Source organism: Macaca nemestrina, chromosome 2, assembly GCF_043159975.1.
Source record: "Macaca nemestrina isolate mMacNem1 chromosome 2, mMacNem.hap1, whole genome shotgun sequence".
Classification (NCBI taxonomy): Eukaryota; Metazoa; Chordata; class Mammalia; order Primates; family Cercopithecidae; genus Macaca; species Macaca nemestrina.
In genome coordinates, this window is record NC_092126.1 from 100,159,179 (window position 1) to 100,184,497 (window position 25,319).

Genomic DNA, 25,319 nt, shown 5'->3' on the forward strand with positions numbered 1-25,319 from the left:
GGAATACAGAATTCACAAATTCAAGTAGTTACTGGGTAGGATGAGGCAACATTTTAATAACAAAAAGATAAAAATGAGAAATCTTTTTTTTGTTTGTTTTCTTTTTCAGACGGAGTCTGGCTCTGTTATCCAGGCTGGAGTGCACTGGCACGATCTTGGCTCACTGCAAGCTCCGCCTCCTGGGTTCACGCCATTCTCCTGCCTCAGCCTGAGTAGCTGAGGCTACAGGCGCCCGCCACCACGCCTGGCTAATTTTTTGTATTTTTAGTAGAGACGGGGTTTCACTCTGTTAGCCAGGATGGTCTCGATCTCCTGACCTCATGATTCGCCCACATTTGCCTCCCAGTGCTGGGATTACAGATGTGAGCCACCGCGCTGGGCGAGAAATCTTTTAAAAAATAAAAAAAAAGAGAAATCCTTTAGCCAAAAGGCTGATTAAAAGCCAGTTTTGCAGCCAGGTGCAGAGGCTCACACTTGTAACACCAACATTTTGGGAGCCCGAGGCGGGCAGACTGCTTGAGTCCAGGAGTTTGAGACTAGCCTGGGCAATATAGCAAGACCCTGTCTCCACATAAAAATACAAAAATTAGCTGGGTGTAGTCGCATATACCTGTAGTCCCAGCTACTTGTGAGGCTGCAGTGGGAGAACTGCTTGAGCCAGGAAGGCAGAGATTGCATTGAGCTGAGATTGCACCAGTGCACTCCAGCCTGGGTGACAAAGTGAGACCCTGCAGCAAGGACCAAATCACTGGATGACTATGACACCTACTGTTAAGATCTCTGAATGACTTAGTATGCCTCAGACTAGAAGTCCAACTAAGATTATACTAGTTAATCCCTTAAATTGGTCAGAATGGCTTAAGGAAATAGACTAAGGGTGTGGCTTTCCCACCCAAGCCTGAAAAGCCTCAGTTACCCAGAAATTAAGTTCAGAGAGGCATGGGAACAAGAAGGCAAAGAAATACAACAAACTTTAGAAGTATACATTAACTAGATGTTACTTTTGGGTCATCTCCCTTTGGGTGATAAGGACATTCTGCAGGTATAAAAACAAGTGAACTGAAAATATAGTGACCAGAAGGGCTGAGTCAGTCCTCTATTTTGTTAAATTTACTTACTTTTAAATCCCAGAAGAGCCAAAAATCATCTGTAAAGGAAAGTAGCAAGTAAATAGCATGCCATTTTCTCCTAGTGTTGATGCCTACAAAAGGAAAAATGATTATTAACTCTTAGGCGGCATTATCTTTTTCCAATACTAAACGTAATATTTTAATCACTTAAGTATTGTTTTAGTTCACTAAATAGTTGTCCAATCTTTTCCATCTATATGTAGGTTCCTTTGGAAATTAAAAAAATATATATATACACACACATATATATGTATGAAACACTGTTCATAAAGGGCAAAAAAAAAATAAGATTCTATACATGGATATACAAACTTAATATTACATAGTGGATTTGGTGTGTATATCTGGTTGTAAATCCTGAGTTTACTACTTACTGTGTTTACCACAGAAAACCGCAGTTTGTTTAACATTCACATAGTAAATATTTGAGTCACATGCTAAGCGCTACACTAAATTCTGGGAATACAACAATGAGGTCCCTAGTTACAAAGAAGTTATCTTCATTTTTCAATTAGTAATATGAGGATAAAAGTTACCCAATGGACAATCTAAGGCAGAATGACTGTGAAGGTCAAATAAGACTGTGAGAGAGCTTCAAAAATTGTAAAACACTACACAAATACTCGTTTGTCCAAACATTTATTGAAATGCCAGGCATTGTGCTAAGCACTAGAGATATAACAGTGAACAAGGCTTATATGGTCCCTGCCCTTACAAAGCTTACAGTCTAGCAGTGATCAATAAGCAGTAACAATAAAGTGTGCCAAGTGTATGTTTGGGAAAGAACAGAATGTATAGGGAATGGAGAGTAAGGGCACCTAATCTAGAGAGCATCAATGAAGGTTTCCTAGATGAAGTAGCATACTGAGACCTTAAAGATGAAGATAAATTTGTATAGTACCCTAAGAGCAATGGTGAAAGCAGTGCAGTGATATGATCAGTAAGTCTTTTGGAGCAATTTAGTTGTAGTGTAGAAAGGAATAAAAATAAAAACAGGGAGACTAATAAGGAGGCTGTTGCTATAATTAGGTAGGTTAATGGCCTGAATTAAAGTGGTAGCATTGGAGAATTGGGAAAAAGGACAAATGAATGGTTGGTAGTGGTAATGCCATTTAGTGAAAGAGGAAACATGAGAGAAGCAGGATTGGGGGCAAGATCAATAACACGTAGTGCCTGAGACAGCAAAGAGGATTTGTTAGCAATTAGATGTATCAATTAGGGAAGGTCTAGAAAGGAGAAAATGAATCTGAGAGTCATTTGCATATAAGTGGTAACGAAACCATGGAAGGAAATAAGATCAGCTAGCGAGATGACATAGAATAAGGCAGTCTAAAACACATTTTTAAAAAAATACGAAGAACAGATATTTAAGGGAAGAGGCGCCTGCAAAGACTAAGCATACGCGGAGATGGTATCTTCTCAAAGCTAAAGTAATCAAGTGTTCAAGTGTTTCAAGGAGGGTAAGACTATTAACAAGGACTTAGTGAGCATAGTGGAGCAATTTGAGTAGCAATACGGGAGACTGGGAATACAAATTTGTCAAGAAAACTAGTAGGAATGAGCTACAGGGCAGTAACTGGTAAGGACATATTTTTTTTTTTTTTTTTTTTTTTGAGACGGAGTCTTGCTCTGTCCCCCAGGCTGAAGTGCAGTGGCATAATCTTGGCTCACTGTAACTTCCACCTCCCGGGTTCAAGCGATTCTCCTGCCTCAGCCTCCTGAGTAGCTGGGATTACAGGCGCACACCACCACGCCCAGCTAATTTTTTTTTTTTTTTTTGTATTTTCAGTAGAGATGGGGTTTCACCATGTTGGTCAGGCTGGTCTCGAACCCCTGACCTTGTGATCCCCCCACCTCGGCCTCCCAAAGTGCTGGGATTACAGGCGTGAGCCACCGCGCCTGGCCGATTATCGTTTTTTTTAAAAGGTACTTATTTTAACTATATTCACTGCTACAACAGGACCAGTAACAACTGTATTTATAAAAACAAAAACAAAAAAAAACTGCCATGCAGTTACAGAATTACTTAATACAGAAAACACGAAAATACACTTTTTTTTTTCTACAAACAAGACTAGCTTATAGCAAATTCTCTATAGCTAAGGGTCAATTTAAAATCCTTGGCTTATATCTCCCCCTCACTCAATGACTATACGATACAAACTAATTTTATTAACACCTTAAGCAAAACATAGTAGAATTTCACAAAATGTACAAGATTTCAATATTTAAAGAACTGGTGTTAGAAAGCGGAAGTGGCTTTCAGGTCTTCCAATCTTTCTCTCAAGTAATAAAGCTCTGCCGTGGGAAATTACCTGCAGATTTTTTTTTTTTTTTCCGTTTTCCCACTATGTTGTTTTTCTAGATATGTAAGCTTACTCTATTAACCAAAATCTCAGCTTGATCATTCTTGATAAGTACCTAATCGATATACAATTTTTTTCTGCCTTAAATATGTATAACAGGACAGAGCCCTTAAATCTGATTCAATTATTAATTCCCAATTTACAGGTGCTACTGTGAGCTAACAGAACTTATCAATGCCTTTATTGTACTTTACCAGCCAAATTTAGAAGGTTGGAATTAGTCTCTCCTATGTAGTATTCTGTCAGTTTGTCCACCTTGCACTTTTAATTTTGCTTCTAATGGTAAAGTGCCCTATCCCTTGAAATAATCTACATTTTGGGAGGGATAATTCTTCATTGTGCCAGGCTGTCCCATGCACTGAAGGGCATGAGTGTCTTTAGCCTTAAATGCCAACAGAAGCCCCGAGTAAATATGACAACCAAAAAAGTGCCCCTACACATTTCTCAGCATCCTCTGGAAGGACAGGTTACTGCCTCTATTTGAAAGCCACTGGCACAACTTTGGTTTTCAGGCTCTTATGGCATTTATTTTAATTGCCCAGACATCAATTCCATCTAAATTCTTAGTTGTAGCCTGGTTCCTTGAATTTGCTGGAAGGTGTTTCAATAGTTTAAGACAGGACTTTGGAACAATAATTTTTAAACTGTATAATACTTGAGAGGATCTATGAATATAAGTTGGGTCCTGTTTATAATTAGTTTTACATAGCAAACTTTAAGATTGCCTTTTCACGGTTAACAGAGGTTTAGAAATTACCGTTTTGGCACAAAGCAGATTATCTTAATGGAAATACAGAATTATTGAAATCTGTGAATAAGACTGCTTTTAAATATTTCTACTTGTGTGCTATCTTAAATATAGAACGTGTTCCACAGTTCCAAATTTTAGAATCCATTTCTAGCATCTAAAAAAATCTGATACTGTATCATTTTAAAACAAAGTGTTTACTTTAAGCAGGATTTTTTTAAATACAGCAGCAACATCCACGCAGATAAGACAAAAAAGCTAAAACATCTCACACCTCCTAATCCCGGAGTGCAAAAATCTTTTTTCCTCATCCTTTTTGATAGGGCCAAACTTGTGTCTACAGTAAAAAAAAAAAAATTACTAACTGGCAACCATTAAGATTCTATACTTACCATAGTCCTTTAATAGGCAAGCTGATAAAATAGCCCCTAGTTATAAAAAAAAATCCAAGGAAAACCCCCAATAATTAGTCTTATCTCCAAATTGCAGGAAATCTCCTATATCAGCAACTTAAAAATGATTCTAATGACTTCCTCTATCAGTAATGTCGGTATCACTGAGGTGGGTGATGGGGAGGGAAAAGGGAAGAAATTTGTCAGTATTACCTTCGGACTCAGAAATGTTTAAAAAAGAGTCTCAAACATTTTGATAGTTACAAAACACCTCCACTGTATGTATCATCTTCCTTTTCGGAAACTTATGAACTTGCTATGTGAGTTTCTGCAAATTGGTTCAAAAGCACATTTAACGAGTTGATAATTTAAGACTATATGAATCAGAATTTTAACACTCCATTAAAACAAGAGCTGAAATTTTTGGCATATATCTTCAGAACACCTAAAAAACAGACCGCAAATTCAACTCACATTAATACTAAATCTCTTTAAAATTAACTATATCATAAAAGACAACGACTTTGTCATTAAACTAAGTTTTAAAAAAGGTGGCATTCTCATGTTTCAGTCCCATGCTGCCATTTGAGATGAAAAAAAAAGGCAACTGTCAGAATTTTAATTGTGATCAGTTTGGACGGCTGGTACTTGGTACTTTCTCACAATCCAAATTAGTAAACTTGAAAACTCAAACCGATTTTTGCTTTTAGAATTAAATTCTTGTTGAGTTTTTCAATCTTGTACTACAAAGTCTTATGGATTAGATTCATTTCTTTCTCTCACAAGATCATCCCAACCCGGCTCCATTTCAGTTGTGGCAACCCGAAACAGGGCTTGGAGATGCTCATCTGTCAACGGCTGACTCAAAGTGTGTTGGTTTCGTGTCAAATATGAAAAAGCCTTTTCGCAGATTTGGTTACTATCAAACAAGGATGCGACCTTACAGGCAACCCCTTTGATAATTGGGTAAGATTCAGCAGACAATCCAGCATAAAACTGCCCCAAGTCTTTGACTCTGTATTCATTCCAAAGATTAGTGTTTGCCTGAAGTTTTGTCAGCTCCACCCTCACTGAAATAGGTGCATATTCAGGTTTAAAGTTAAATGGATTTGAAAAAAGTTCTAAGTCCTTTTTAATGAACCTGAGGTCCTTAAAATGCCTCTCAAATTCTTTTTGTAGACGACAGATCACCATTTGATACCTATCAGGATCAAATATTTTCTGATCTTCCTTATTTTGCTGTTTTAGCTCATCAACAACTTCTCTGAGGGCAGGAAAGTCTGTTAGATTTTTTTCCTCAATATGTCTTTGAAATAAATTCAGCTTAACTTCGAAAGTACAAATATGGTCAAAGGCAGCAGCAGCAAAGACTTTACTAACTCCTAATTCTTCACTGAGTTCTCGAAGGTGTTCCATAATGTCTACCAAGAAGCCAAAGTCACAAAGCCATTGTTTGTCTGAGAAGTGGACTGTTGTTGCCCCTACTGAAACCAAGAAAGCTTCCAGTTCTTTTCTTAGAGAGAATATTAGTTTTAAAGTTTTCCCTCTCCTAAGCCAATTGTTCAGACATCGTCCATTAACCCTTTCGCCATGCTCTGATTCAGATTCAGTTAGTAAAGTCTGAAATTCAGGTCGCCTAACGCCTCTGGTCTTAATCAAAACTATCCATTCAGATATGGTATTTATGATCTGATTAACATCTACATCATAGGAGCTCAACAGTTCCAAGTGAAGAAATCCTGAATAATGAATCACATTCCAACAGTTGGGGCTTACAGCCTTTTCTCTCATGTATGAGACGAGTCCTGAGTTCTCACCAATCATCCTCAAAGTATGGGTCGTAGTCAGTCCAACCATTCTCTGCAAGCTAAGCCCTGCTGTCTGCAGGGCCTCTAGGATTGCCGACATGAGCGCACCAACACTGAAATGATTAGTCAGGTTGATTATGGTCAGAAGATCTTCTTGCACCTCCAGCTCAGGGCCTACCCCGCGGATAAAGACCAGGAGGTAGTTCTCATAGGCCACAAAAGCCTGGTCGTCCAAGGCAAGAGAATAGGCTTTAAAGTCCCTGGCTCGGTTAAAAAGCTGGCTGCGTAGATTCTCGTCAATGCTCAGGATCCTCTGCCTTGTGATCTCTGGAGATAAGTCAATGCCTTGCAAGACGCTTACATGCTCGGGCAGTACCTCTCTCAGCAATACCTCCATACACTGGTATACAAAGTCCCCCTCACCCCAGCCGCGACCCTTCAAGGCCAAGAGGCGGCAGAGCCCGAGGCCTGCACGAGCAGCTCTCTCTTCAGGAGTGAGCGAGGCCACGGGCAAGTCGCCCTGACGCAGACGCTCCACCAGGGCCGCGCGCTCGCCGTCTGCCACATACCGCTCGTAGTATTCGTGCTCAGCCTCGTAGTGGCGCCTGACGTCGCGTTCGCGGGTAGCTACGATGAGGCGGCGACAGACCAGGCACAGGGCCCCGTCGCCCTCCGGAGGCTCCACCACCAAATAACGCTGGGTCCACTCGGGCCGGAAAACTAGAGCCTCATCGACTTCCATCTTGCTTCTTTTGGGCGTCATCCACATTCTGCGGGAGGCCACAAGACCAGGGCCAACGTTAGAAAGGCCGCAAGGGGAGAGGAGGAGCCTGAGAAGCGCCAAAGCACCTCCTCCGCTCTGCGACAGATCACCTCAGCGGAGGCACACAAACCCAGCTCCGGAATCTCTGCCCCTATTGGCTGGATATTTCGTATTCTCCGAGCTCCAAAAACGAACCAATAGGAAGAGCGGACAGTGATCTCTCTAATGCGCAAGCGCATATCCTTCTAGGTAGCGGGCAGCAGCCGCTTCAGGGAGGGACGAGGAGACCCAGCAACCCACAGAGTTGAGAAATTTGACTGGCATTCAAGCTGCCCAATCAATAGCTGCCGCTGAGGGTGGGTCTGGGCGGCGTAAGCTACAGCTTGAAGGAAGAACGTGAGCACGAAGCACTGAGGCGATTGGCTGAAGGCACTTCCGTTGAGCATCTAGACGTTTCCTAGACTCCTCTGGCGCCAAAATGTCGTTCGTGGCAGGGGTTATTCGGCGGCTGGACGAGACAGTGGTGAACCGCATCGCGGCGGGGGAGGTTATCCAGCGGCCAGCTAATGCTATCAAAGAGATGATTGAGAACTGGTACGGAGGGAGTCGAGCCGGGCTCACTTAAGGGCTACGACGTAACGGGTCGCTCCTTTCAATGGTGCGGACACGCCTCCTTGCCCGAGCAGAAGCATGTACAGCGCATGCCCACAACGGCGGAGGCCGCGGGGTTCCGTGACGTGCCAGTCAGGCCTTCTCCATTTCCACAAACCGTGTGTTTTCTTTACCGCTCTCGCGAGACCTTTTAAGGGTTGTTTGGAGTGCAAGTGGAGAAATATACTCAGTGTTGTCGTAATGGTACCGTTAACTAAGGAAGCCACTTAATTTAAAATGATGGTATGCACAAGATGCAAAGTTGAAAGATGTATAAAAGCTTAGGATGGGGAAAAAAACCTTTTTTTCAGAGGATACTGCGTTACTATTTTCTTGCTTTTCATTCATTCCAGAAATCATCTGTACACATCCAAAGGCACAATTCATTTTGAGTTTCATTCAAAACAAATCGTTTGTAGTTTTAGGACAGGCTGGTGCACTCTGGGCTTGACTTCTGATTACCCTATTGTTAGATTAGTGACCCCACTTAGTGTTTTCCTGTCCTTTACTTGGGAGGGCGCAATTCGAAGATACCAGATTTCATGGGTCATCCGTGGATTTTGAAGCTTATAACTGTCACAAAAAATGTGGAGGGAAGAAATTTGAAACATGTGGAAGGAAAAGTGAGTGTGGACTATAAACTTCCAAAAAGACATGCCCAAAATACACCTAAACGTTATGTCAGATCATTTTGTTAAAATCAGTTGATGTTAGTGAAGTCCGTATATTAATAGAAAAAAGAATGCTTCAGTTAGGAGTGGTAGGTTTCTAGAGGGATTTATTGTGAAAGTATAAACTATTCAGGGCAATGGGACTGAAAGAACAGTGGGTAGAAAGGACCACTGAAGGAAAGGAAGAGAATTGGAAGGTAGATGAAAGAAGGAACAAGAAATGGGGGGATGTTTTCTCCTTTTCACTTGTAATAGTAGTAACAGAAGCAGTGGCAGACTTGCATTTGTTTCTACTATGTTAGAATGAATGACAGAACAACTGGGCCTATTATTGTACTGTGCCAGAATACTGTAAAACAAAACTGAACGTACTAGCTTGGTGGCTTGTAATTAATTCCTTAAGTGGAGATTTTTTATTTTATTTTATTTTATTTTTTTGAGTTGGAGTCTCACTTTGTCACCCAGGCTGGAGTGCAGTGGCGTGATCTCAGCTGACTGCAATCTCTGCCTCACGGGTTCAAGGGAGATTCTCCTGCCTCAGCCTCCCGAGTAGCTAGGACTGTAGGTGTGTGCCACCACGCCTGGCTAATTTTTTGGATTATTGTATATTTTTTTGAGATGAAATTTCACTCTTATTGCCCAGGCTGGAGTGCAATGGCACGCTCTCGGCTCACCGCAACCTCCACCTCCTGGGTTCAAGTGATTCTCCTACCTCAGCCTCCCGAGTAGCTGAGATTACAGCCATGTGCTACCATGCCCGGCTAATTTTGTATTTTTAGTAGAGACAGGATTTCACCATGTTAGTCAGGATGGTCTCGATCTCCTGACCTCAGGTGATCCACCCACCTCGGCCTCCCAAAGTGCTGGGATTACAAGCGTGAGCCACCGCGCCTGGCTCAAGTGGAGATTTTTATATGGAGTCCAGCTATACTCTTTTTAATATATAAGTTGAGCTGACTAATACAACTTCAATACAGGGGCCCATGAGAAGGGTCTATAATGTTTAAGTAAGTTATTGTCTTCTTTCTTTTTTTTTTTTAAGATGAAGTCTTACTCTGTTGCCCAGGCTGAAGTGCAGTGGTGTGATCTTGGCTCACGGCAACCTCTGCCTCCTGGTTTCAAGCGATCTTCCTGCCTCAACCTCCAAAGTAGCTGGGAATACAGGCGTGCACAACCACGCCGGGCTAATTTTTTTATTTTTAGTGGAGATGGGGTTTTGCCATGTTGGCCAGGTCTTGAACTCCTGACTTCAGGTGATCCGCCCACCTCGGCCTCCCAAAGTGCTGGGATTACAGACATGAGCCCCCATGCCCAGCCTATTGTTTCTGAATAAAGAATTGTCTATGTGGGGAAGAGATAACTCTTTCTCGTGCAGCCCATGAGAGAAAATTTGTTTTCTCTAGCAGGTGGTCTATGCTTGTAGGCTACTCTTTGAAAGCACAAAAAATGTATTGACTTCTTTTTTTTTCTTTTTTTTTTTTTTTTTTGAGATGGAGTTTTGTTCTTGTTGCCCAGGTTGGAGTGCAATGGTGTGATCTCAGCTCATCGCAACCTCCACCTTCTGGGTTCAAGTGATTCTCCTGCCTCAGCCTCACAAGTAGCTGGGATTACAGGCATGTGCCACCATGCCCGGCTACTTTTGTATTTTTAGGAGAGATGGGGTTTCTCCATGTTGGTCAGGCTGGTCTCGAACTCCTGACGTCAGGTGATCCACCCGCCTCGGCCTCCCAAAATGCTGGGATTACAGGCGTGAGCCATTGCCCCTGGCCGAAAAATTGATTGACTTCCTAAAGATTTATTAACTTTCTGCATTACTGTTTTTTTCTAACCTGCATCATAAATATAAAAGGGAATAGTAGAGAAAATCGTTCAGAATTTGTATTTTTTAGTGACATTTTATTAGAGTCACTAAGGAACCTGAGGCTGAATAAAGTTCAGGTAAAAGTAAAATTAGTTAAGAAGAGGCATCTGCCAAAAGAAATCTATTTTTAACTTCTTGCTGTCTTTCCTAGAGGAACAGAAATAGTGCTGAATGTCCTATTGGAAATGATGGTTGCTGTGCCGTCTGTTCCCTCTCTCACACAGTGTGTAAACTCATACAGTGTATGAGCCTGTAAGACAAAGGAAAAACATGTTAATGAGGCACTATTGTATTTGTTTAGAGTTTGTTATCATTGCTTGGCTCATATTAAAATATGTACATTAGAGTAGTTGCAGACTGATAAATTATTTTCTGTTTGATTTGCCAGTTTAGATGCAAAATCCACAAGTATTCAAGTGATTGTTAAAGAGGGAGGCCTGAAGTTGATTCAGATCCAAGACAATGGCACTGGGATCAGGGTAAGTAAAACCTCAAAGTAGCAGGATGTTTGCGCACTTCATGGAAGAGGCAGGACCTTTCTCTGTTCTGGAAACTAGGCTTTTGCAGATGGGATTTTTTCACTGAAAAGTTCAGCACCAACAATAAATATTTATTGAGTACCTATTCTTTGCTGGGCACTGTTCAGGGGATGTGGCAGTGAATAAAATAGATTAAAATCTTTTCTGATGCTTACATTATAGTGGTGGGAGACAAAAATGGGTATAATAAATAGTATGTCAGATAGCATTAAGTGCTGTGGAGAAAACTAAAGCAGGGAGGAAGATAGTGTGCAAGCTGGAAAGGATGCAATTAAATTGAGTGGTTCAGGAAGGCTTCCATGTGGATGTGATATTTGAGGGACCAGTGGAAGTCAAGGAGCAAATTGTGAGGCTACCTAAAGGTATTGGCATACAGAATAATATATGCAAAGACTATTAAATGGAAGCATACCTGACGTGTTAAAGGACTATGAAGGAGGCCAGTTTGTCTAGAGGCTGAAAAGGAAAGAGTAATAGATGAGGTCTAAGTAAGAACATGTAAATCCTTGTGGGCCAAGGTAAAATCTTTAGCTTTTTTTCTGAATATGGTGGGATACTATTAGAGGGTTTTAAGCAGAGGTTGCGTGGTGTGGTGAGTTTTTTAAAAAAAATCCTTTGTCTTTCTGTGTGGAAAATAGCAGGACAGGGCAGAAGCAGTCTGTCCTGCAGACTGCTTGGTCGCAGTAAAGATGTAGGAAGCAGTGAGATTCTGGGTTGATTGTGGAGGCAAAGCTCTCAGAATTTGCTGATATAGGTTGTGAGAGAAAGAGGAATCAGGAATGATTTCAAGGTTTTGGTCTGGTAAATGGAAGAAGGAGTTGCCATTTACTAAGATGGGAAAGACTATGAAAGAAGCAGATTTTCGGAGAGATCAGAAGTTCATTTTGGGGCATGTTCAATTTAAGATGCCTGTTAGTTGGATGTTTATGTGAGTTTGGAGTGCAGGGTGGAGATTTAGGGATGAATATTTGGTGGTTGTCTGCATTGTAAAGGTATTAAAAGCCACAAGAAGGCTGGGCGCGGTGGCTCATGCCTATAATGCCAGCATTTTGGGAGGCCGAGGCAGGCAGATCACCTGAGGTCGGGAGTTCGAGACCAGCCTGACCAACATGGAGAAACCCCATCTCTACTAAAAATACATAATTAGTCGGGTATGGTGGCACATGCCTGCAATCCCTGCTACTCGGGAGGCTGAGGCAGGAGAATCGCTTGAACCCAGGAGGCGGAGGTTGCAGTGAGCCGAGATTGTGCCATTGCACTCCAGCTTGGGCAACAAGAGCGAAACTCCATCTCAAAAAAAAAAAAAAAAGCTTTGAGACTCACCTGAAAAGATACTCAACATCATTAGTCACTAGGAAAATGAATAAAAACCACAGTGAGATATCACTTCATACCTATTAGGATGGCTATTATCAAAAACAAAAACAAGTGTTTGCAAGGATGTAGAGACTGGAATTCTTGTGTATTGCTAGTGGGAATGTAAAATAGTGCAGGGTGCTATGGAAAATGCTGTGGCGATTCCTCAAAAAATTAAACAGAATTATCATATAATCAAATAATTCCACTTCTGAGTTATTCCCAAAAGAAGGGACACAAGCAGATATTTGTACACTCATATTCATGGCAACATTATTTACAGTAGCCAAAAGGTGAAAGCAACCTAAGCATCCATCTGTGGATGAATGGATAAACAAAATGGAATAATTTCAGCCTTAAATAGAAAGAAAATGTTGACACATGTTGCAACATATACGAACCTTGAAAACATCATCTTAAGTTAAATAAGTCGGTCACTAAAGGACAAATATTGTGTGATTCCTCTTATGAAGTTCCTAGAGTAGTCAAATTCATAGAGACAGTAGAGTGGTGGTTGTCAAGGGCCAGGGGGAGCGGGGAGAATGGAAATTATTGTTTAATGGGTACAGAGTTTCCGTTTGGGGAAGATGAAAAAATTCTGGAGATGGATCATGATAGTTACACAGCAGTGTGAATATAGTTAATGCCACAGAACGGTACATTTAAAAATGGTTAGGATGGAAAATTTTCTGTTACATGTATTTTACTGCAATTTTAAAAAATTAGAATTTTTTTTCCCCTTTTTTAGAGGCAGGATCTCACTCTATTGCCCACACTGGAGTGCAGTAGTGTAAGCATAGCTCACTGTAACCTTAAACTCCTGGGCTAAAGCAGTTCTCTCATCTCAGCCAGCTGAAGTAGTACGTGTAGGTGCACACCACCATGCCTGGCTATTTTTATTTTTGTTTTTGTACAAATAAGGCCTTGCTTTGTTGCCGAGGCCTCCCAAAGTGCTGGGATTATAGGTATGAGCCACTGTGACCAACCCTGGAGATTTTTTTTTATTTTTTTTGAGACAGAGTCTTGCACTGTTGCCCAGGCTGGAGTGTAGTGGCACGACCTCGGCTCACCATAACCTCCGCCCGCTCCTGGGTTCACACCATTCTCCTGCATCAGCCTCCTGAGTAGCTGGAACTATAGGCACCTGCCACCATGCCTGGCTAATTTTTTGTATTTTTAGTAGAGACGGGGTTTCACCGTGTTAGCTAAGATGGTCTCGATCTCCTGACCTCGCGATCTGCCCACCTCGGCCTCCCAAAGTGCTGTAATTACAAGCGTGAGCCACCGTGCCCGGCCGGAGATTTCTAATAAAGAAGCTTGTCAATTAAACAAACAACAAAAAGCCCTGAGACTGAATGAGATAATCAAGAGAGTATGTGTAGATAGAGAAGAGGTCCAAGGACGGAGTCTTGGGTGACTCTGATGTCAAGAAGTGAGGACATGAGGCAGAAACAGCAGTGACTGAGAAGGAGCCACCTAGTAAGAAAGGAGGAACACCAGGACAGTGTGGTATTCTGGATTCCAAACAAGGAAGTTACTGCTAATTTTAAAGCTCTTCTCAGGCTGGGCATGGTAGCTCACACCTATAGTCCCAGCACTTCGGGAGACTGAGGTGGGTAAATCACTTGAACTCATGTGTTTGAGACCAGCTTGGGCAACATGATGAAACCTCATCTCCACTAAAAATATAAGAAATTTAGGTCAGATGTGGTGGCTCATGCCTGTAATCCTAGCGCTTTGGGAGATAAAGGCAGCCAGATCATTTGAGGTTAGGAGTTTGAGACCAGCATCTCCAGCATGGCGAAACCCCATCTCTACTAAAAATACAAGAAAAAATTAACCGAGCATGGTGGTACGTACCTGTAATCCCAGCTACTCGGGAGACTGAGACATGAGAATTGCTTCAACCTGGGGGGCGGAGGTTGCAGCAAGCTGAGATCTCATCACTGCACTCCAGCCTGGTTGACACAAACTCTGTCTCAAAAAAAATAAAAAAAGAAAAAGAAAAAAGAAAAAAAGCTCTTCTAAGAAGATTTTTTTTCCTGGATTAAATCAAGAAAATGGGAATTCAAAAAGATTTGGAAAAATGAGTAACATAATTATTTATTCATCTTTTTGGTATCTAACAGAAAGAAGATCTGGATATTGTATGTGAAAGGTTCACTACGAGTAAACTGCAGTCCTTTGAGGATTTAGCCAGTATTTCTACCTATGGCTTTCGAGGTGAGGTAAGCTAAAGATTCAAGAAATGTGCAAAATATCCTCCTGTGATGACATTGTCTGTCATTTGTTAGTATCTATTTCTCAACATAGATAAATAAGGTTTGGTACCTTTTGCTTGTTAAATGTATGCAAATCTGAACAAAGTTAGTGAACTTTTAACTTTCTAAGATGGAGAATTGTTCATAAATAAACTATTTTACCTACAGAGACCTCTGATATTATATGTCTCTTGATGGAAGTACCCAATACCACCGATGAAGTTTTCTTGTGAAAAAAATCAAATGTGAATCTTATCATTACTTAGGTCTAAGTACCAATATGTGAAAAATATAAGAGACAAGGAAGGTGGTAAATAATTCTGAGATTGGGAGACTACATGAAAAAAGACTTGTTCCCTTCAACAGATAGACAGCAGGGAAAAAAAGAGTAGAGAAAGGAGTAGAGAACCTGTAGATTAAAAGACATTTAAGGGGCATATGAACCTGGTCCAGTGTATGACTCTTACCTAAATCCTGATGGAGCAAACTACACAACATTTTTTTTTGAGACAAATATTTGAATACAGGTTGACTATTTGATGTCATTAAGGAGAAATTATGAATTATCTTGGTATAAAAATATTGTCATGGGGTTTTTTTTGAGTCCTTATCTTTTAAGATATATCCTAAAGTATTTGTGGGTAAAATTATATGACATATCATAGGAGTATATGATTTAGAAAACAGATTAAAATATAAAAGGATAAAATATGATCTTATATTTTGTGACTCACTTCCTCATGGATATCTTTCTACCCAATAAATATAGGCCTATCTAGGTTTTAATGGCTACATAGTATTCTGTTACCTGTATGTACTATAGTTGGTTTAGTTTCCTGTTGAATATTTATGCTCATTGACTTTTTTTCCTGTTTAAGATTCTTGTTTTTTGTTTTCTTTTTTTTTTTTTTGAGACAGAGTCTTGCTCTATTATCCAGGCTGGAGTGCAGTGACATGATCTCAGCTTACTGCAACCTCCACCTTCTAGGTTCAAGCTATTCTTCTGCCTCAGCCTCCTGAATAGCTGGGATTACAGGCGCGCACCACCATGCCTGGCTAATTTTTGTATTTTTAGTAGAGACAGGGTTTGGCCATGTTGGCCAGGCTGGTCTTGAACTCCTGACCTTGAGTGATCTGCCTGCCTTGGCCTTGCAAAGTGCTGGGGTTATAGGCATGAGCCACTGCATCTGGCCCTGTTTAAGGTTCTGATGAGTATTCTTATAGGTATACTGTGTTTCGTTTAATTGTTTCCTAAGGATAAATTTATAGAAATAACATTCCTTGGTAAAAAAATATATATATATATTTTAAAAACTGTATTAGTTTCCTGTTGCTGTCAAAAAATTTCCAGAAATTTAGTGGCATTAAACAATACAAATTAATCATTCTACCGTTCTGGAGATCAGAAGATATGGGTCTTACTAGGCCTCACTAGGCTAAAATCAAGGTTTTGGCAGGGCTGTGTTCCTCTATGGAGGTTCCGGGGGACCAGAGAAACTATTTTACAGTAGTTATTTTAAGGGAATGAAAGTGAAGATGGGGTTGGGCAGTCAAAGAGGCTATTACTTTTCATTTTTGGCCTTTCAGTAGTTTGAATTTTTTTATCATATACATGTATTACTTTAATTTTTAAAAAGTAAAAGGCAGGTGTGATTCAGTCTCTGTAATTTAGATCAATTTACAGCAAACTAGGGTGGTCTCATGTATCGTCTTACTCACAGTGACCACTTGATTATTCCAAGAAGGGACAATTTCCAAGACTTGGTTTACACTGAGACTGCCCCTGATTTTAAGGATACCTTAGATCAAACTCTAGGAAGGCAGTTTCATTTTGGCCTTGCAGCTACCTGGGTCATTTTCCAAGCCCATGGCCTCCTGGAGTCTTCACCTAGTTGTAGGTTATCTTTGTGGCTGTTATTTCACTGTAATTACACAGGGAAGATTTATTGAGGGATTTCTGTGTACCAGCCATGGTTCTCAGCACTTTGTATTAACTCTTACTACTGACAGTAACTCTACAGAGGTTCTGCTGTTACCCAGTTTTACATGAGGGAAACATGGCCAGAGGACACAGTTAGAAAATGGCAAAGTGGGGATTAGAAACTAGGCAGTTTGACTCCAGAGTCTGTGCCCCTGTCCACTTGGCTCCACTGCTGGGGAAGAGGCCTCTGAAGCAGCACGACCATCTGCTGTGCCGTGTGTAATGGCAGTCTGTCTTCCTGGTGGGATGTTGTGTTCTACTCTGCATTTTCATGTCTTTCCTTATACAGGTCTCAAAATCATTTACTTTTTTTTTTTTTTTTTTGAGACGAAGTCTCACTCTGTTGCCCAGGCTGGAGTGCAGTGGCACAATCTCCACTCACTGCAACTTCTGCCTCCCAGGTTCAAGTGATTCTCCTGCCTCAGCCTGCCAAGTAGCTCGGATTACAGGCACATGCCACCACAGCTGGCTAATTTTTGTATTTTTAGTAGAGTTGGTATTTCACCATGTTGGCCAGGCTCTTCTTGAACTCCTGACCTCAGGTGATCCACCCACCTAGGCCTTCCAAAGTGCTGGGATTACAGGCGTGAGCCACTGCTCCTGGCCTTATGTTTTTTAATGGTGCAAATTAGCTCAATTACATAAACCAGGAAAATCCAGCTAGGACCTGGTGATCTCTGAGCCTGACCCATGTGCCTTTCAATGAACTGAACTTGCCACAGCTGTATTTACTGTCTAATGAGATGCTGTCACACAGACCCCATCATAGCACAGTTCCTGAGTTACACCTTTACATACTGTAATATCCTTCTTGTGAAAAAAGATACAGATTCCAAAGGTCTGAGAGACCAATCTTGGTTATAAAGGGGAAAAATGGTCATGGGTTTTTAAAATTTGTTTTGTCTTAATAGCATAATTTCAAATTTACATTTCTAAATGAATAATTGCTTATATAAAGCAGTTTTGAGTAACAACGTAAAACACTATCTATTTGGAGTGATTCCTTTACCAACTTCTGAAGGCAAGATTTGAAAAGTACTAGAAGATACTTCATTGAGAATATTATTAAACATGCCTATAGTTCTACCACCTGAACACAATTGCTTATTAACACATTAATGTTTTGGACTTCTTAATACATATTTTTCACTTGTTCTAGTAATTATGCTGCAGATTGTTTGATCATTTTTTTTTCAGCATGTCATCAAAGTGAGCAAAGTGCTTCTCATTGCCACATATTAATAAAAAATGGAAGAGGCAGTTCAGATAACCTCTCCCTTTGATGAGGTGACAGTGGGTGACCCAGCAGTGAGTTTTTCTTTCAGTCTATTTTCTTTTCTTCCTTAGGCTTTGGCCAGCATAAGCCATGTGGCTCATGTTACTATTACAACAAAAACAGCTGATGGAAAGTGTGCATACAGGTATAGTACTGACTTCTTTTACTCATATATATTCATCCTGAATGTATTTTTTGCCTGGATCTCAGAGTAATCCTGCCTCAACACTAGTGTTATCTTTTTTGGCAGAGATCTTGGGTACGTTTTCTTTTCTCCCTATTGATAAATTGATAATCCACCACGATGATTATTAGGTAATACTCTTACTTCATGGATTCTTAAAAGATATGATATAACGTATTACAAGTGCCTAGCAAGGTGTCTGTTACACATAGGTGTTCTAAGTAAATGGTAGCTGCTAATGTAATTTCTGCCCCTTTGTCCTTCAGTTGGGGTATTGCTTTGGACTGATTAGAGGGCTGTGGCTGGGATGCTAAAGGTTCATGTTTCCTTAGCTGGCTCCTGAGCCACCAGCTCCCACCACCTGTGTATGCCTGTGCTGGTTTGCCTTCCCACAAGTAGCTGCTCTCTGTCTGTTATGCTGGCACAGTTTTCAGAAGCTGATGAATGGCCTTGAAACAGAACAAAAATGGGATTCAGGATAACAAAATCGCACCTTTGTTTTTATAAGCACTGGCCATTCACTAGTTGAAGACTGGTGGGAGTACCTAATTCATGCCAAAAAAAAGATAATTTTTAAAAATCACACAGATTGTTTGTAGATTAAAAGGGAAAATAGGCTGGGTATAGTGACTTTGCCTGTGACTTTGGGAGGCTGAAGCGGGAGGATTGCTTGAAGTCAGTTTGAGACCAGCCTGGGAAACAGAGCAAGACCCCGTCTCTACAGAAAATTTTTTAAAAATTAGTTGGGTATGGTTATGCACATCTGTAGTCTTAGCTACTCCAGAGGCAGGAAGATTGCTTGAGCCCAGCAGTTTGAGGCTGCAGCAAGCTATGATTACACCACTGTACTCCACCCTTAAAAAATAAATAAATAAAAAAGGGAAAATATTTTCAACAAAGGATAGTTCTGTCTGTTTCTCAGTCTTCCTCAACAGATAAATGTGTGAAGTAATGGAAGGTGGAAATTTCAGAGTACACAACATTAATGCTAGGGGCGTCTGACTCTGTGTGAATTATAATTGCCCTAGATCTAGATGAGCTGATAATATTAGAATCCCCGTCACTAACTGAAGAGAGAGTTGTGAGTTAATGCCTCCTTAGATAACCTAGATTATAGACTCATTATCTTGGCAACCAGCCCCTTCCAATGTGCTCTCAGTCTGCCTTTCCAGCCCCTTCTCTCTACCTATTCCCAGCTGCCATGTATTCTAAAGCCTCTATGCTTTCATTTTTGTTTTTGCCTTCCTGGATGGTCTTTCCTGCTGTCTCCACCTGAAACTATTCCTCTCTAAAGAACAGATGAATTGCCGGCTCTCTGGGATGCTTTTACTCACCCTCACTCCCACCCCAGGCTGAATGGACCCTTCTCTAGATCACTTAGCATGTTGTTCTACAGTTAGGTAAAAAGTCTACGCATCACTAGATGAAGAGCTTTCTTTTTTTTTTAATTTAATTTTTTTTTTTGACACGTCGTCTCCCTGTGTCACCCAGGCTGGAGTGCAGTGGTGCGATCTTGGCTCACCGAAAGCTCTGCCTCCTGGGTTCACGCCATTCTCCTGCCTCAGTCTCCTGAGTAACTGGAACTATAGGCACCCGCCACCATGTCCCGCTAATGTTTTGAATTTTTAGTAGAGATGGGGTTTCACTGTGTTAGCCAGGATGGTCTTGATCTCCTGACCTCGTGATCCACCCGCCTTGGCCTCCCAAAGTGCTGGGATTACAGGCATGAGCCACCGCGCCCGGCCCCAAGACCTTTCTTTATTACCAGGGCTTCCACAGACCTGACACTTGGTAGCTCTTCAATAAATAATTGCAGAATTACTGGAAAATTTTACTGTTAACTTAGGCAGTGGCAAAACCATTGTTTGGTAGCTTAGGATAGCAAGTAAATAGGAACATTTGCTAGAAAAACAGATATTTTAAAAAATCCAATTCAAGGACTGGGTGTGGTGGCTCATGCCTGTAATCCCAGCACTTTGGGAGGCCGAGGCAGGCGTATCTAGGAGTTCGAGACCAGCCTGACCAACAGGGTAAAACTCCATCTCTACTAAAAATACAAAATTAGCTGGGTGTGGTGGTGGGCATCTGTAATCTCAGCTACTTGGGAGGCTGAGGCAGGAGAATCTCTTCAACGCTGGTAGGCGGAGGTTACAGTGAGCTGAGATTGCGGCATTGCACTCCACCCTGGGAAACGAGCAAAACTCCATCTCAAAAAAAAAAAAAATCAAATTCAAATGATTATGGAAGTAGTGGAGAAATAAACAGGAAAATGATAAATAATTAAGACAATATATAATATGGCTATATTTTAATCTGTTGTTGGTATGGTTTTCTTTTTTCCCTTGGGATTAGTATCTATCTCTCTACTGGATATTAATTTCTTGTATTTTCTCATTAGAGCAAGTTACTCAGATGGAAAACTGAAAGGTCCTCCTAAACCATGTGCTGGCAATCAAGGGACCCAGATCACGGTAAGAATGGTACATGGGAGCGTAAATTGTTGAAGCTTTGTTTGTATAAATATTGGAATAAAAATTAAAATTGTCTCTGAGTTTTCAGGGTAATAATAAAATGAATTTGCACTAGTCAATGGAGATCCCAAGATATCATCCTCTAAGCAAGATAAATGACTATTGGCTTTTGTGGCATGGCAGCCTGCGACCTCCTTGTCTTTTTTAAGGGCTAGGAGATTCTTTACTGGGATGGCAAAAATCAATGGCAGGGTAGTTGGCATTGAAAGAAGATTAAGCTTGACTCCAGAGGTGTGGGTTAGAGCCCAGCCTTGTCACTCAATGGTTGTACGTCCAGAGGCAAGTCACTTAACATCCCTTAACCCCAGTTTTCTCATCTATCAAATGAAGCAAAGAATACTTGCCCTCTTGACTTAAAGGGTGTCTGATGAGACATATGACTATATCATTAGCTGGGAGAAAGTCCATCATGCTGCCTATGTATAGTGCCTCAAGTTGGTCTCTTTCCCTTCTGTGATTCCACAAAGCACCCTGCTGTCATGTTATGCATCCTGCCCCTCCACCCAAGTCCCATCTAGAGCATATCTTCTCGAAGTCCACTGTAACCTGCCTAATCCTAGGTGTGACGAGGCAGGCAGGAGGCAGAAAAAAATGTGTGTTTTGCAATATATGTTAAGAGAGATCTTGGGCTGGGCACAGTGGCTCACACCTGTAATCTTAGCACTTTGGGAGGCCAAGGCGGGCGGATCATCTGAGGTCGGGAGTTCAAGACCAGCCTGACCAACATGGAGAAACCTCATCTCTACTAAAAATACAAAATTAGCCAGGTGTGGTGGCGCATGCCTGTAATCCCAGCTACTCAGGAAGGCTGAGGCAGGAGAATTGTTTGAACCCGGGAGGCGGAGGTTGTGGTGAGTCGAGATCGCGGCCTTGCACTCCAGTCTGAGCAACAAGAGTGAGACATGGTCTCAAAAAAAAAAAAAAAAAAAAAGAGAGATCTTATACCACAGTGACCACAGTGTGATTTCCAAGAACTTCAAATGATCTAAGAAATTTTGTGATTATTATTAGCTTGAAAAATATCTTTTTTTTTTTTTTTTTTGAGACAAAAGTCTCAGTCTGTTGCCCATGCAGAAGTGCAGTGGTGTGATCTCAGCTCACCGCAATCACTGCCTCCTGAGTTCAAGCAGTTGTCCTGCCTCAGCCTCCTGAGTAGCTGGGATTACAGGCATGTGTCACCATGCCTGGCTCATGTTTGTATTTACATGCGTGTCCCACTAAATCATGTACTCTTCTGAGCAAGATCATGCTTTGTCTTCATCTTTTCTGCACAAAGCAAAGACCCTGACACACAGATAGCCCCCAGTGCGTAGTTGAGAAATCAGTGAATGAATGTGGGAGGCAGGAAAAATGTCCTTTAATTCTTCTGTTAATGCTGTGTTATCCCTGGCCTCAGTCAGTTCTTAGAACTGAGCTGTTGGTAAATATAATTGGATTCACTATCTTAAGACCTAGCTTTTGCTAGGACATCTTGGGTTGTATTTTCATATACTTCTATGATTTTACAAGAAAAATCGATCTTCTGTGCAGGTGGAGGACCTTTTTTACAACATAGCCACGAGGAGAAAAGCTTTAAAAAATCCAAGTGAAGAATATGGGAAAATTTTGGAAATTGTTGGCAGGTACAGTCCAAAATCTGGGAGTGGGTCTCTGAGATTTGTCACCAAGGTAATATGTTCTAGTGTTCATAAATTGTGAACAGTTGCTGAGCTAGATGGTGAAAAGTAAAACTAGTTTCTGGTCAAGGTTTAGCCACCAATTTTGCACTTTCTCTCATCTCCCCAGGAAAGAGCAGTTGGTCTTTAGATCAATGAGAGCTCTTTGATGGCCGCAAAACAAACTGACTCTAGCCAACTTGAGCTAAAAAGAAATTTAGTGGAAGGCTGAGTTACAACATGAAGTATGTGCAGTTGCCCCTTGGAGAGAATAAGAACCAGGGTGCCTCTGGGACTTAATGTCATTACTGTACACCAGTTGTTTTTATTCTTTTCCTGACTTTGCTCTGGAGTCAGTTTACTAACAGTGCATTCGATGATCATGTGCCCATATCTATGGGGAGAAGGTTTCTTGATTGGCAGTCTTATTAAGGGTGCATATCAAATAGAATGGAATAGAGGTAGTTTCCCAAAGGAAGATATGAGAGGCTGTTACCAGAAAAAGGAGAAGGGATTCAGGACAGATGAAAACATTATATCCATGACAGACTTACTCTGCTGGTACAGATGGTACAGATGGCTTCAGTATAGGCTCTCCGAACCCACATATCATTGATTGGGATATATAATATATATATATTTCTAAAAAAATCTAAAATGAGTCAAACATTTCACACCTCTCTCTATATATATGTATTTTGAGACAGAATTTTGCTCTTGTTGCCCAGGCTGGAGTGCAATGGTGCAATCTCAGCTCACTGCAACCTTTGCCTCCTGGGTTCAAGTGATTCTCCTGTCTCAGCCTCCCGAGTAGCTGGGATTACAGGCACATGCCACCATGCCCAGCTATTTTTTTTTTTTCTTTTTAGTAGAGAGGGGGTTTAATCATATTGGTCAGGCTGGTCTCGAACTCCTGACCTCAGGTGATCCACCTACCTCAGCCTCCTAAAGTGCTAGGATTACAGGCGTGAGCCACTACGCCTGACCATTTTTCAGTATTTCTTTTTTTTCTGAATCAGAGTTTCACTCTTGTTGCCTAGGCTGGATGGAGTACCATGGTTGATCTCAGCTCACCGCAACCTCTGCTTCCCAGGTTCAAGCGATTTGCCTGCCTCAGCCTTCTTGAGTAGCTGGGATTACAGGCATATGCCACCATGCCTGGCTAATTTTGTGTTTTTAGTAGAGATGGGGTTTCTCCATGTTAGTCAGGCTGGTCTCGAACTCCTGACCTCAGATGATCTGCCCGCCTCGGCCTCCCAAAGTACTGGGATTACAGGCATGAGCCACCGCACCTGGCCCATTTTTCAGTATTTCTAAAAAAATCTAAAATGAGTCAAACATTTCACCTCAATAAAATGACACCGGTTTATACATTAAGTGTCTTTGCTTTTTCTTGAAATTTTATAAATCAGTGTCAGAATATTCATTACCTCCTAAAAATAAAGGAGTTCTATTTGACTGTTTTGGTTCTAGGTGTGGTAAAGTGAAACATTGTTACTGAAATGCATTTTGCTAGGCACAATCCTTCCCTTCACAAGCTCCGTAGAGAAAAGAGAAATAAATGACTGCCAACCAACAAAAGGTTGGGAGATACTGGAATAAGACCCAGGGGCAGGAAGAAGCCAGTGAGGAGGGCGTATTGAGGGCTCTGAGAGAGAGTAAAAGCAGGGCTTGTTAGAGCTAGCTTCTCAAGATGTCCTTGAGGCAAACCAGACCTTTGGGACACTCTGAAAATAAAACTGAAAGTGAAAAGATTGTGGGCCGAATGTGGTGGCTCACGCATGTAATTCCAGCACTTTGGAAGGCCGAGGCGGGCAGATCACCTGAGGTCAGGAGTTTGAGACCAGCCTGGCCAACATGGTGAAACCCTAAAAGTACAAAAAGAATTAGCTGGGCCTAGTGGCAGGCGCCTATAATCCCAGCTACTCGGGAGGCTGAGGCACGAGAATCGCTTGAACCCAGGAGGTGGAGGTTGCAGTGAACCGAGATCGTGCCATTGCACTCTAGCCTGGGCAACAAGAGTGAAACTCTGTCTCAAAAATAAATAAAAATAAATAAAAAAGAGATTGTGGTGTGATATCCTGGATTCTATCAGCAACCTATAAAAGCAGAGAGGAGCCTGTGTTTTGATTCAGTCACATTTAGCGTTTATATCTCTATGAAGTTTCTGCTGGTTTATTTTTCTGTGGGTAAAATATTAATAGGCTGTATGAAGATATTTTTCTTTATGTGCACCTTTGTTTAGATTACTCAACTCCAGCAACCTATTTAACTAAAAGGGGCCTCTGCCATCTAGTGTGTGTTTTTGGCAACTTTTTTCTTACTCTTTTGTTTTTCTTTTCCAGGTATTCAATACACAATGCAGGCATTAGTTTCTCAGTTAAAAAAGTAAGTTATTGGTTTATGGGGGATGGTTTTGTTTTATGAAAAGAAGAAGGGATTTTTAATAGTTTGCTGGTGGAGATAAGGTTATGATGTTTTCAGTCTCAACCGTGAGACAATAAATCCTTGTGTCTTCTGCTGTTTGTTTATCAGCAGGGAGAGACAGTAGCTGATGTTAGGACACTACCCAATGCCTCAACTGTGGACAATATTCGCTCCATCTTTGGAAATGCTGTTAGTCGGTATGTAGATAACCTATATAAAAAAATCTTTTACATTTCTTATCTTGGTTTATCATTCCATCCCATTATTTTGGAACCTTTCAAGATAGTACCTGCCTTAAGAATTTGCTTTAGTCAAATACACAGGCTTGTTTTACGCTTCAGATTTGTTAATGGAGTTCTTATTTCATGTAATCAACACTTTCTGGGTGCATGTAATCTTCTAGATGCTGTGGCGTGAATCGTGTTCTTTCAAGGTCTTAGTCTTGAAAATAATTGTTGTGTAGTAGAATTATTTTATCCTCCAATGCTCCTTCTTTTCCTTGTATTTCCAGTATCATCACTTTAGGATTTCACTTATTTATCATGCAACGTTTATTAATTGCCTCTCATATTCCAGGCTTTGTGCTAGAAGTTAGGGATATAAAGACAAATAAAATATTTCCTGCCCTTGAAGACTAGATTTGTGTCACTAAATCTTCATTTTCAAGAAAAGCATAAGAGGGGAAGGTGTTTGCATTATGGATTCCTCATAGTGCTCCT

The 25,319-nt window shown here is 41.1% G+C and overlaps 2 protein-coding genes across 5 annotated transcripts in view; one reads left to right on the forward strand and one right to left on the reverse strand.

Annotated features, from left to right (window-relative positions):
• Positions 1-1,753: 1,753 nt before the first annotated feature.
• Positions 1,754-7,363, reverse strand: LOC105480175 (EPM2A interacting protein 1). Its single transcript, XM_011738694.3, has one exon. It carries the CDS (start codon positions 7,211-7,213, stop codon positions 5,390-5,392), a length of 1,824 nt encoding a protein of 607 aa, XP_011736996.1. The 5' UTR covers positions 7,214-7,363; the 3' UTR covers positions 1,754-5,389.
• A 131-nt stretch (positions 7,364-7,494) lies between these two features.
• LOC105480174 (mutL homolog 1) overlaps positions 7,495-25,319 on the forward strand; it is a 55,794-nt gene continuing 37,969 nt past the window's right edge. For 2 of the 4 annotated variants that reach the window (XM_071091419.1, XM_011738691.2), the window contains exons 1-8: positions 7,495-7,801; positions 10,779-10,869; positions 14,415-14,513; positions 17,875-17,948; positions 20,386-20,458; positions 22,049-22,140; positions 24,519-24,561; positions 24,709-24,797. In XM_071091419.1, coding sequence (XP_070947520.1) covers positions 7,686-7,801; positions 10,779-10,869; positions 14,415-14,513; positions 17,875-17,948; positions 20,386-20,458; positions 22,049-22,140; positions 24,519-24,561; positions 24,709-24,797 — 677 coding nt within the window. In that variant the 5' untranslated portion in view covers positions 7,495-7,685. The remainder of the gene's footprint in view (positions 7,802-10,778; positions 10,870-14,414; positions 14,514-17,874; positions 17,949-20,385; positions 20,459-22,048; positions 22,141-24,518; positions 24,562-24,708; positions 24,798-25,319) is intronic. The other 2 variants (XM_071091420.1, XM_011738693.3) reach the window with 2 other exon arrangements.

Bases quoted from the DNA above. Each gene is read 5' to 3' on its own strand.
- LOC105480175 (XM_011738694.3), bottom strand. From the start codon at position 7,213: ATGTGGATGACGCCCAAAAGAAGCAAGATGGAAGTCGATGAGGCTCTA.